This window comes from Gopherus evgoodei, chromosome 8 (assembly GCF_007399415.2).
Source record: "Gopherus evgoodei ecotype Sinaloan lineage chromosome 8, rGopEvg1_v1.p, whole genome shotgun sequence".
Classification (NCBI taxonomy): domain Eukaryota; kingdom Metazoa; phylum Chordata; order Testudines; family Testudinidae; genus Gopherus; species Gopherus evgoodei.
Window position 1 is genome coordinate 45,470,990 of NC_044329.1, and position 12,649 is coordinate 45,483,638.

The following is a 12,649-nucleotide window of genomic DNA, read 5'->3' on the forward strand; positions in this document are numbered from 1 at the left end:
CAGACATGAGAAAGGGTGGGAACGGGAAACTGAGGCACGAGGTCTTGCACAAGGTCACCCAGCTGGGAAGTGGCAGAGCCAGGAATAACCCCCCAGTCCGACATGCTGCCTCTCCATCACAAAGCAGCTGAGACAGGTACAGTGCCACTACTTGTCTGCTTTTCCAGGTCACCTCAGGGGAGCAAAGGGTTCTAACTCAGAGCTGGATATGTGATAAACCTGGGTGACAGACAGCAAGGACCACATATCCCACATAATCAGACCACGCCGCTTGTTGTTCAAAATTTTTATTGTCAGCAATAACAACAGGACATCAGCTTTGCTGGCTTGCTTCAGGTGCGTTCTGGTTGGCCTGTACCTGGTGGGAGCATGGCAGCTAGCCCTGCAGGTTACATTAGTCTAGGGCGACAGGCCAGGCTGGAGGCAGAGCACAAGCTCTGTAGATTTGCTCCCAATTCCGTCTTAGTGGGTCAGCGTGAATGGCCAGTGCGGTGATCTGGGGGGTGACCTGGGGAGTGCACACCATTCACCGAAGCAGAAAGCACATTTCTATCCACTTATAAATAGACTAAAAAACACACATACACCACAAACAGTATCCTTTGAGAGGGCGAAGGTGGGAACCCTGCACACTTCACACCACTCAGCCGACTTCCAGCCATTGTCCCAACACCCCTGACTCTCCCACCAGCCCCTTCCAACCTATTCCCTTACCAGGGCCATAGTGTGCTGTATGGCACAGACATGGGACCTATGCTCCCTCCTCCTACACAGGCTAGGGCCATGGACTCAGACACTAGCATTTATTTCCCTCCTCTGCAGGGCCCACATCACAGGGACCCTCCTATGATCCTGGATGCAGCACACTGCGAAGTTCAGTGTTACTGGGGGAGCAGGCTGGGGTATATGTGCACCCACAGCAGCACCCTCAGCTCCCAGGCCAAACTCAGCGCCACAGTGAACACATTTGGGATCACACGGATTGACCGTTCCTTGCAGCACAGTGCAGAGAAGCAGCTGTTTAGACAGCCCCGAGAGTGCAGTAAGTTGCTCCCAGCTGTTGGGAATGGGCATGCAGTCTACATACCAGGGGCTGGCATCACACATGTACATCTCAGCTGTTCCCAGAGTCCAAGCTCCCAATTCTGCCACCTGCTGCAGAGAACAAGGCGGGCAGGTGGGATTCAGGGCCATGGAGATGCTAGCCCTGAACAACACAGCAGAGCACACGGATGCCAGAAATGAGAGGCCCATGCCCATGAGCACCGGGCTGGCATGGTCACCTACAGCAGGACTGAAAGGAACATAGGCCATATGGCCTTGTAACCCACCAGTAGCTAGGACGCTGCACCCGGGCTCTGCCCATTGCTCCAGGCAAGGACACGAGCAGGCGAGCAACTACATGGTGCGAGCACAGAGCTCGCAGACTGAGGACACAATGGAGCCCAAAGCAATCTCCCTGGGCTTGAAGAGAACACCTGCTTAAGGAATGACTCCCACACTTAACACAACCGTTTCTGAGGTGCAAGACTGCCATCCTACACAGCCAGTGGGCCGTCTGTTCCTGACTGGCCTCCCCAGAATGCCAGCAGCCACTGGGCAGACCCAGCGGGAGGGCTGGCAGCCCACGGGACCATTTATTTGCTCAAGGCTGGGCGACTCAAGGGAGGGACACAAAGGGGAGCACCAGCTGAAGGGGGCACTTGATCTCCCCATGTGACAACCCCCCACGCGGTTCCTGCCCGCCTCCACCCCATCCCATGTTACCGGGGGGAGTGGGCTCTGTCCTCCTGATTGCGACTGGAACTGCAGCAGTGAAAGGAGCTGCTGTTAGATACGGATGATCTGGGACAGAGCTTGCCCCAGCCTGCAGTGCAGCATGAGCCTGTACTGGCTGCACACCATCCAGGACTTGCCGACGGGCTCGCTTGGAGAGGCTACCATGAACTGAGATGCCAGGTGCATACCACTCATGCCCAGGAAGCCTCCATCCCATGGCTGGCAGGGGGCTGAGGACCTGAGGAACAAGGAACTCCATGGGAGAGCTCAGGAGAGTCAGGTACATTGGGAGCAACCAGAGAAACTTTCTACTTCTGTCTTTAACATCAAAGCTTATATTATATTATAAAATCCCGAGGGCGGGACTGCCCCGCCCAGAATACAAACAGCAGGGAGCACAGCTCTGTGGCCAGCCAGGCTCAGGGCTGCTCCAGTGCACGGCATGGCCGTCCTGGAGCTAAGCTATTTCTACAGAAGGGAGCTGAGGAAAGAGGGAGCAGTGTGAGTGGCCTGTGTTGGGCGGGCGGGCAGGAGGGAGGCAGCAAGGTCTTTAGGGCTGGTCCTTTGCTTCGGGGTCTTTATCGTAGATGTAACTTCCAACAGCTCCAGTGTTCACTCCTGCAACAGAGAAAGAGCCCCAGGTAAGGGCAGGGCCAGGATAGCCAGGCAGGGTGCTGATTGCAGATACCTCCCCTTAGCCTGGGGGCTGCACAGAGCCCCAGCCAAAACAGCCGTGGAGGCCGAGGACAAATGGATGGGAAAGGTCAGAAAAGGGAAAGAGGGTGAGTGGAAGGCCAAGAACCTGGCCATCCCTGCCTGGAATTCAGTAGTGCAAGCAGCCTGTCCTCCCACATTAGGGAACCATGCCCCATTGCCGAGGTCTCACCGCTCCACAGGCTGGGAGCGTAGGGGAGCAGATAGTCAGGAAGGGCCAATGGAAAAGTGGGGGCTGAGCAGTAGGGGAAATATTTGCATAAGGGCCCTCACCAAGGAGCCAGAGGATCCTTGCCCAGCTGAGCCCCATGCACCCCCTGGCCCTGGCCCCTAGAGGGAGCTAGGGGACTGTGCTCAATCTGTGTTCTGCTGGCTGGGTTCCAAAACACAGCAAGCCTCGGGTTTCATCCGTGGACCCCCCAACACTTCCCCTGTCCTGGGCAAAGGCTGTCGTGCAGTTAGCAAAGGGCTGCCCTCCCTCCTAGAGCCTCTGGGTATACTGGATGTGCCAGGGCACCCTGATGTACCCCCCCGGGCTATCTGCTCCGGGGCCCTACAAACCAAAACGCGGCACAGCCAGCCGGGGGGATGGGAGAATATCCTGCAGAGGCAGTGTGCCCAGTCATTGCTGACAGGTGCCTCATGCCCCCGTCCCTCTCCCCACACTCCCACCTACCCCTCTCCTTAGGGATTCATTGAGGAAAACCCATTCCCCCACCCTCCATTTAGCCTCTGCACACTTCCTGCCCTTCCTCCAGCAGCTCCGGTTCCGTGCAGCATACTCACCCTTTGGCCCAAAGAGGATCCCATAGCAGGGCTTGTGGCAGTACGGCTGCTCGTCGTGCTGTGAGGGGGCAAAGCAAGACACACGTCAGTGCCACCCAACCCAAGAGGTGCAGAAGAACATGATGCAGATGGCCACTCACCCTGCCCTTTCCCAGGGCACAGCCCTGCCACGGCAGTACATTGGAGGGGGGCTCCTCAGCATCCCACCCCAACTGCACGAGGCTCCTGGAGAGACATCATTCAATTTGCATTGCCCTGAAGCTCCCCATGGGGCTGGTTTGCTACTACAACCCTGGCCCCCCAACAGCTCCGCCAATGCCTCCAGGCCTGGGCTGCTGTCTCCCTGCTAGCACAACACTTGCTCTGCCCGCCTGCCCCTGGAACCCGCCCTCCATGGCAGACAGTCCCTCATCCCTGGAGCACCGAGCACAGACTCCATCTCACTGATGTCCTGCGTCACTTGGCTCCACAGAGCCCTTTGTCCTGCGAGCGGTCCAGCAACGCTGAGCAATGGGAACTTCCCCCGCGTGTCCGCATTCACCTTCCATCAGCCAGGGCTGCCCCCAGCCAACAGCCCCAGCTTTCTATTTAAATCCAGTCTGTCCTCTGGTGGGCACGCCTGGAATCACTGGAGCACGCAATGGCAGGAGAGGTGCTCAGCTCACAAATGTGGAGAGTGCTCCCCAGCCCTGGGATGAGATTACGGGGTGCAGCTATTCCTGTGAGACCATCCCTGGTGGGGATCAGAATGTCACAGGGCTCTGTCTTGCCCCTGCTGCAGCCACTGCCACATGGCCATGCAGGCCATGAGCACTGTCTACCCACTGCACACAGGTGTCTGTCCAACATAGGCCATGCCCTTTGTGCAGCCCTCCCCTCCAAAGCTGCAGGGCCAGGAGAGAGGCCAAGGCCCTGGACCTGTCAGAGCAGGAGCAGTCAGGGGTGGAAGGAGCCTGCAGCGGTGGCTGGAGTCTGGATGCAGGCAGTGATTGGAGTCTGAAGATCCCCATCTTGTCCAGCAACAATGGGGAGGCAGAGGTAAAAGCCTTCCAGCCACCAGAGGCCCAGGACTGCTCCCAGTAGCCCTGCACTCCACTATCAACACACCCAGTGCATGGGAGACACTGTGACAGATCAGCTCTGGGGGAACGGACCCACTACAGTACAGCTTTTATCCCTTTACATTGCACGAGCCCAGGCCTGGCTGCTAGCATACAGGATTCTGGCTACTGGCCTGGGTCTGCCACCTGGAATCCCCAAACCACCAGACAATTAGACAGCCAGCATGCGCTCAGATGACTGACTCTGTCTTAGGGGTCCGTGGCCACTGCAGTCCCTGGGGATACCCAGGAACGGGCAGTGAGCACCAAGGACTGGGGAGAAGTCACAGGCGGAAAAGCCATTGGCCAAGCTGGGAGAGAAGCAGGGGGCTGTGCCCAGCTGAGGTGGGAGGGTCAGATGGGATGCTAGCCAGGGGTGCAAGGATTCTGCTCCAGAGCTGAGACCAGCTCCCGCAACATATCCCTTCCTCTTGTCTGGGTGATCAGCTTTATCATGTGAGTCACACCAGGATCACAGCTGGGTGCAGCCCAAATCCAGACACTGCCCCCCAGGGTATGGGCCATCACTGCTGCAAAGGCAGCAATCGGGAGAGGGGCAGGAGAATGAAATATTCAGTCCAGAGGTCTAACCTCATCCCTCGCTAGCCTGAACATGCACATGCACCAGTAAGAGTCTCCTGAGCAGGTGTGAGGGGAGGGAGGTGGTGGCAGCGAAAGCCTGGACCAGAGCACACATGGGGCAAACAGATCACAGCATGTGCTCAGTCCTTACCTCCGCGTGGCCGCCAGGGGTCAAAGTCTTGCCGCAGCGCTCACAGCGCAGGCAGGGGCGGTGCCAGTCCTTCCCCAGTGAAGTCACCTTCTCAGCTGGAGCAGAGACAAGAAGGGACATATTCCAGTGGGAGCTCTTCATTCCTTGCCTTGGCGTGAACATGTCCAAGCCAGGGCTTCCACAGCATGAGCTCGCCCCCTGGCAGCAACCCACACAGCTACAGGCAGGCTGAGACACCCCAATGGGGCGCCCAAGGGATTGTGGGTAATCTTGCAGATGTCCCAGTTGGCCACACTAGGGGAGCATTCACCTGAGAATTGCCCCCTTCTTAGCCATGGTGCAAGAGAGCCTCAGTGCTCACACACAGCTCCCACAGCTGCCAGGCTCTTACCTCCTAGCCCTGCTGCCCAAAGAGCCCGTGTCTAGGTCAAGCCAAGAGCACAGGCACCAACTTTTTTCGGTGCCAGTGGGTGCTTGTGCCCCCGCCCTCTTGGGCCAACCCCCACCCCGACTCCACCCCTGCCCCAAAGTCTCCCCCCAACTCCGCCTCCTCCCTCAAGAGCACCACGTTCCCCCTCCTTCCCATTCCCTCCCAGGCTTGCTGTGCAAAACAGCTGTTCCGTGACACAAGTGCTGGGAGGGAGGGAGGGAGGAGAAGCAGGACCCGGCGGTGCACTCAAGGGAGGAGGCAGAGGTGAGTTGGGGAGGGGCAGGGCAAGGAGCTTCCAGGGCGTGCAGAGCACCCACCAATTTTTCCCCCGTGGATGCTCCAGCCCCGGAGCACCCATGGAGTTGGCGCCTATGGCCAAGAGGGAAACCTGCTGGCAGTAGTCTGACGGCTGGGCCAGACTGCTCCTGAACCAGGCCTCCAGCGGCAAGAGGCTGCACAACACCCACTCCATGGGCAGGTTTTGCTCTTGGAGAGCTGAGGTGTTGCCAGCATCCCATGAAACCTTTGCAAAGAACAGCTTAGGCCTTTACTGAAGAGTCTTTTCCTTCTCCCTTGAAAGAGTCAGCTGCACTCATACCCTGACATGCTGCTGAGCATGTTAATGAGCCTTAATGAAAGCTGCCTCCTACTCAACCACAGGAGCAGCAAAGGGGTAAAATCAGCCTCCCCCAGTACTCTGTTCAGCCCTCGGAGGTGACAGCTCCCGCGCCTCCCAGGGATCATGTAAATATTCACCTAGGTAACAAAAGAGCCAAATTCCCTGTTGGCAGAATGTCACTGACTTCAGAGAATGTGGCCCAAACCTTTGTAACATTAATGGGAGTCATGAGATGGCACTGTTACAAACAGCCTTACTAATTCTGCATGGGTGACTGTATGAGCACGTGTGTGTTGGAGACATGCCTATTGTTAGTTGTGGTGCAATTCCATTTAGAAGGTAAACATGTTACTACCTGTACAGTCTGTTCCTCTACCTAGAGCGATGCATCGATTCAGCTAAAAATGTGATTTTAAACCAATTTAGACTCACCCACACCTAGCCTCCCAGATACCTTCTCCCCAAAGGCCCCCTCCACTGAAGCAGTCACATCCTCCAGGCCCCCCATATCAGCAGCTGAAACCCTCCTGCAGAGGAAGGACTGCCTTATGGTTAAGGATCCCAAGTCTCAGTCCAGTGACCTGGGTTCTACCGCTGGAACGCAACCTTGGGCAGGTCACATAATCTCTCTGGGCCTCAGCTTCCCAGCAGTAAAACAGGGCTAGTAATCCTTTGTCAGCTATTTCCACTGACTAAGTGCTGTGCGGCAAGGCCTCTCTCTTCCTATGTGTATGTGCAGCACCTAGCCCTGATCTCTGATAGGAATGTCTCACAGTACAAACAAGTGACCCTGGGACATAAGCAGGGAACACTAAGGGAGCCAGCCTGCCCCAGTCCTTACCAAAGTAGACTTTTTTGCCACAGCGCGGGCACATGTTGGGCTCCCCGGTGAAGGTGGTGACACTGGAGGCTGAAAGACAAGAGAATAGTTTCTTTAGCATCCTAAAGAAATCTGCTATGTGGACCCCCTACACATCCAAGTGCTACTGCACCATCCATGGGCCCTCTCTCCAGCTAAATTCAGAGCTCATCATCTCCAGCTGGCAATCAACAATGAACCATGCCTTTGAAAGGAGGTTTTCATTCACTGCAGAATCAACAGGCTAAAGCTACCATTAAAGATGAGAGCCAGGCCAGATCTACACTTTAAATGTACACAGGTGTAACTACGTCGCTCAGAATTGTGAAAAATCCATACTCCAGGAGTGCTACAATTATACCGACCTAACACCTGGTGTAGACAGTGCTATGTCAACTGCAGAGTTTCTCCCATTGACAGAGCTATTGCCTCTGACGGAGGTGGATTAACTATGCTGATGGAAGACGTGCTCCCAACGGTGTAATAGCACCTTCACTGCAGCGTTTTAAGTGTAGATCTGTCCCCAGTCTCTTTAATGAGTGTAGGGCCTGCATTAAACAGTGCCCTTCCTTCTGCCCTGCATCCTCCACCAGAGGAGATCACAGCCCACTGGCGCATGTCATTATTTGCTTTTGAAGGTGGGCTGGGAGAGGTAGCTCATCGATGACTGAGGGCTTGGCTACACTCGAAACTCCAAAGTGCTGCCGCGGGAGCGCTCCCGCAGCAGTGCTTTGGAGTGCGAGTGTGGTCGCAGCGCCAGTGCTGGGAGAGAGCTCTCCCAGCGCTGCAGATACTCCACCTTCCCGTGGGGATTAGCTTGCAGCGCTGAGAGCCGTGCTCCCAGCGCTGGGGCACTGTTTACACTGGCGTTTTGCAGCGCTGTAACTTGCTGTGCTCAGGGGTGTGTTTTTTCACACCCCTGAGCGAGAAAGTTGCAGCACTGTAAAGCGCCAGTGTAGCCAAGGCCTGAGTGATGGCTCTGTTGCAAAGAAAATAGCATACGGTCATGGTCATTTCTGTTAAGCAGATTAGGTTGGATGGAACATGAATATGGAGATAACACTCTCCAGGCTAACAAGGCAGGGTTGCAGCATGGGAGATGCACAGCTAGCCTCTGTGTCTCTCCCCAGCATCCCTAGCTGTGCATCTCAGCAGCAGCCAGAGCAGACGAGCTCTCACCAGGTCTATGAGCCAGCTCACTCTAAGGGGTTTCACTCTGAACTGGTTTGATGCCAGTCTGGACCTGGACAAGCTGATATAGTTCTGACAGCCCTGCTGTTACTATCCCATAGCGCCTTCTGAGCTACCCCTGAACACACTGCTTTTGGGAGCTTTGCCAGGAACTGTGGGGTAGGTACCTAAAGGACACCACCTCGGAAACAGCTTCCAACAGGGCAAGCACGGATGCAGGGCAGTCCTGCAAGGACTCTTTCAGCAGCTCAGCAAGGCAGCGAGGACATACATGCTCCATTGGCTCAAGCCTGCTCAACCCCCTGCTATAGCACTGACCCAACCCTGGGGGTCGTGTCAGTGGGAACATATGGGCTAGTCTCTGGAAAGAACACCACCAGAGAGCAATCAGGCCCACCGTGCTATTATGCAGGCCATGGTGTGGACCCACATCTACCTGAATGCAGGCTGTAGCAGCTCCTATCTGGAGTAACACGGTCCTTCTGGAGAGTCCCACAGTGACATGTGTACTGTGTGCTATGGACGCCCCCTAGTGGTCATTCCAATCAATACACGCAAAGCAGAGGGAGGACCCAGAATCATTTCAGTACCTTCATTCCACTCACAGCCGAGCTTCGCTGCCACTGCACTAAGTCCCTGGCCACGCAGCAGCTAGTGGCACCAAGCACAGGTCTGAACAAGGGCCATGAAGTCTTAACTACCGCCCCTAACCAGCCCTCCCTTGCCTCATCTGTCCCCCTTGCCGGAGTTCCCCGGTCAGCTGACAGGGTTCTCACAGCAGAGCGCAGAGCCATGCTGGCTTTCCAGCCTCTTGCCCCCTTCGGCACTCACCTCTGCTGGGCCCTTTCGGTGGGCCACTCACTTTCTTCTCTTCTACCTTCGAAATATGCTCAATGGGCCCAGGAGCCGGCTGCTCTTCCATCTGAGGCTTCTCATAGATATAAGAGCCAGCTCCACCAATATTCACACCTGCAACAGGAGCATCAGCATTTGTGGCTGTTGGATCCAAGACGTCGTTCTGGGCTTTCCTCCTCTCCCAGGACACAGGGCCGTTATGAAAGGCAAGCCTTGGCCAGCCTGCACTCCCAGCTCCAGTGGGAGCCACCGGTCTCTCCAGCTCTCCTGCTCTGGTGGCCCAGAGACACGTCCTCTCATTGCACCTTCCCGAGATGTGCAGCTGGGAAGGGGGCATGTCTGCAGCACACTACAAATGGCTTCCTGGCCCCTCTCCCATCCAGTAGCTGGAGCTAGTCACCCACCACAGCTCTGCCCCACGTGGCTCTCTCCTGGGACTATTCTACCTCCTGGGAGGCAATGCTGTCTGAGTGACCAGCCCTTCCTGTGGTTTGCAGGGGAGCTGTCGTGACTTCTCCCCTGAAACATCTAACCTCCAGTTCTGTGAAGAGCAAGTTCCACTGAACTCACTGCCAATCTGGAGCCGTTCCGTGTGGGGTTTGGTGCTGTGAAGTGCTGAGATGGTGGCTCTTTGGATTCCCCTGGAAGAATCCCTCACACAGCTTTGGCCTGTGCTGCTCTGAGTCTGGGGCAGTTATCAGGGCCCGAAACTCTCCTGTTAAAACCTAGGATAGGACAAGTGCTCTGAATAGCTGCATGAATCACTGCAGCCCTGAAAATAGGCAGCATTCATCTTTCTGCCTCTGGGCGTTCATTTCTCATATGAAGGGGAGGCTGGTCAGGAGGAATACGTACCTTTCGGTCCGAACAATGTTGCATAGCATGGCTTGTGGCAGAAGGGCTTCCCGTCATGCTGAGGGAGAGAGAGAAGGAGCATTAGGAATGGAGGTTAGCAGGGGCTTTTCCCCTGGCATCTCTAGTGCCAGACACCAAACCCTGGGACATACTAGCTGCCATACCAGGCATTACTGAGAGGAAGGAGCTTACATTCTTTAAGTGTCTGTAAAATATGCACAAAGAGACAAAAAGGGAATGAATTTGTAGACCAACATTGAGGGAGTCCTGTTGCACATACTAGTCAAACAGTTTATAGAGGGAGGAAGAGCATTCTGGGTAAGGGGAGGGAACTTCACAGCAAGAGTATTGCACTCTCTCTCTTATATACAACGTTCCTCACAAAAGACCCCCAGCCCTGCCCAAGAACGCCTCCCATTGCCCACCATTAGCTTCAGCTAGAGCAGGGGAGGGCAAACTACGGCCCACAGGCCACATCCTGCCTGCCAGTTGATTTAATCCAGCCCTCGAGCTCCTGCTGGGGAGCAGGGTCTGGGGCTCCTCCCATGCACCAGCCGAGGAGCGGGGTTGGCAGCCACTCCACCCATGCCTGCCTCAGCTCTGCACAGCTCCCAGTAACAGTGGCATGTCCACTCCCCAGCTAATATGTTCAGAGGCAGCCAGGGGGGCTCCAAGTGCTGCCCCCCACAATCCATTGACCGGGAACTGTGGCCAATGGGAGCTGCAGGGGCGGCACCTGTGGATAGGGCAGTGCGCCGAGTCACCGGGCCGCACCTCCATGTAGGACCTGGAGGAGGGACATGCCACTGCTTCCAGGAGCTGCTTAAGGTAAGCGCCAAGAGGAGCCTGCACCCGAGTGCCCCCTCCAATGTCCCAACCTACTGCCCCAGCCCTGATCCCCCTCCCAGCCCCCGAACCCTTTGATCTCAGACTGGAGCACCCTCCTGCACCCCAAACTGCTCAGCCCCACTGCAGAGCCCGCACCCCCAGCCAGAGCCCTCACCCCCCTGCACCCCAGCACCTTGCCCTAGCCCAGAGCCCCCTCCTGCACCCTGAACTCCTCATTTCTGGCCCACCCCAGAGTCCGCATCACCAGCCAGAGCCCTCACTCCCTCCTGCACCCCAAACCCAATTTCGTGAGCATTCATGGGCCGCCATACTGTAACTCCTCACTTAACACTGTAGTTCTGTTCCTGAAAAATGTGACTTTAAGCGAAACAATGTTAAGCAAATCCAATTTCCCCATAAGAATTAATGTAAATGAGGGGGTTATGTTCCAGGAAAAAAAATTTTCACCAGACAAAAGACTATATATATACACACACACACAGTATAAGTTTTAAACAATTTAATACTAGTACACAGTGATGATGATTGTGAAGCTTGGTTGAGGTGGAGGAGTCAGAGGGTGGGATATTTCCTTTACTGCTAAATGATGAACTAGCAATTGTCTGAGCCCTCAAGGGTTAAATCTCTCACTCTACAAGACAGCAGGAATGGAGGGAGGGGAGACATCACAGACAGACACACTGCTGCAAGCTTCCTCCAGCCTGAGCCCTGGTGTGTCCCCCCTGCTCTATGGAAGATTGGATAAGCGGGGTGCACAAGAGGGGGGGGAACACCCTGACATTAGCCCCCCTCTTCTTCACCCCTACCCCCCACAGCAAGCAGGAGTCTCGGGGAGCAGCTCCAAGGCAGAGGACAGGAACAGCAAACGGCAGTAGGGGAGGGACAGCTGCAATTGCTAGCCTCCTAGGCAGCTGCTGCACAGGGAACTTAGGGGAGCAGGGAGATGATAGGGGGGCTGCCGGTCCACCCTGGTTCCAAGTCCCCACCAGCTAGCTGCAATGGGCTGCTTTTCCTGCAAGCAATAGACAAAGCAGGCGGCTGCCAAACGACATTAGAAGGGAGCATTGCACAACTTTAAACAAGCATGTTCCCTAATTGATCAGCAATGTAACAACAAAACAATGTTAACCGAGATGACTTTAAGTGAGGAGTTACTGTACAATTTCCATACCCAGATGTGGCCCTCTAGCCAAAAAGTTTGCCCACTCCTGATCTAGAGTAACACCAATGGCCTGCCGGCTTTCCTTACAGCACTATCCTGGGACTCAAGACACCCAGGTTCAGTTCCTGCCCTGTCCCAGACCCCCTGCATGACCTTGGGCTAGTCACTTTGTGCCTTAGTTTCCCACCTGTACAATGGGATAACAGCACTGCCCTGCCCTGACCCACCGGGCGGTAGTGAGGTCTAACACATTGAAGACTGAGGTGCTCAGATACTGTGATGATGGAGGGGACCTTGCATGGCCCTAGATAGAGTATCAGGTTTACATCCCCCTGTCTGCGGTGAGCACGTGATGGTCATCACACCAGGGGACCGAACCATAAAAATCCAGAGCCTGGAAGCATGAATGGCTACAGCGGGAGCTCAAGAACCAAGCTCCTGTCGCTGAGGGCTGTTACAGACTAATATCCTGTGTGGATCAACATTGAGAGGGACCCATAACACAAACTCACCGCTGGTAACCCATACAGACCCATAGATGGCTCAGCCCACCCCGCCCAGGCCCCAGTGCTGGAATTGTGGAGTCTCCCTCCAGTGAATCAGAGACCTGCCACAAAGCACTAACTGAACTAAATGTAAGCGGGCTGTCACTGACACCTTGTGCCCTCCTTCAGGTACCTCAGGGCTACATGAAACTGAATCCAGAGCCGAGCAGAG

At 55.6% G+C, this 12,649-nt stretch overlaps 1 protein-coding gene across 2 annotated transcripts in view; it reads right to left on the reverse strand.

The window, feature by feature from the left end:
- Nucleotides 1–274: 274 nt before the first annotated feature.
- CRIP2 (cysteine rich protein 2) overlaps nucleotides 275–12,649 on the reverse strand; it is a 69,622-nt gene continuing 57,247 nt past the window's right edge. For both annotated transcript variants that reach the window (XM_030573478.1, XM_030573479.1), the window contains 6 exons: nucleotides 9,922–9,979; nucleotides 9,043–9,180; nucleotides 7,003–7,071; nucleotides 5,113–5,207; nucleotides 3,280–3,337; nucleotides 275–2,397 (listed from right to left, as the gene is read on the reverse strand). In XM_030573478.1, the coding sequence (XP_030429338.1) occupies nucleotides 2,330–2,397; nucleotides 3,280–3,337; nucleotides 5,113–5,207; nucleotides 7,003–7,071; nucleotides 9,043–9,180; nucleotides 9,922–9,979 (486 nt within the window). In that variant the 3' untranslated portion in view covers nucleotides 275–2,329. The remainder of the gene's footprint in view (nucleotides 2,398–3,279; nucleotides 3,338–5,112; nucleotides 5,208–7,002; nucleotides 7,072–9,042; nucleotides 9,181–9,921; nucleotides 9,980–12,649) is intronic.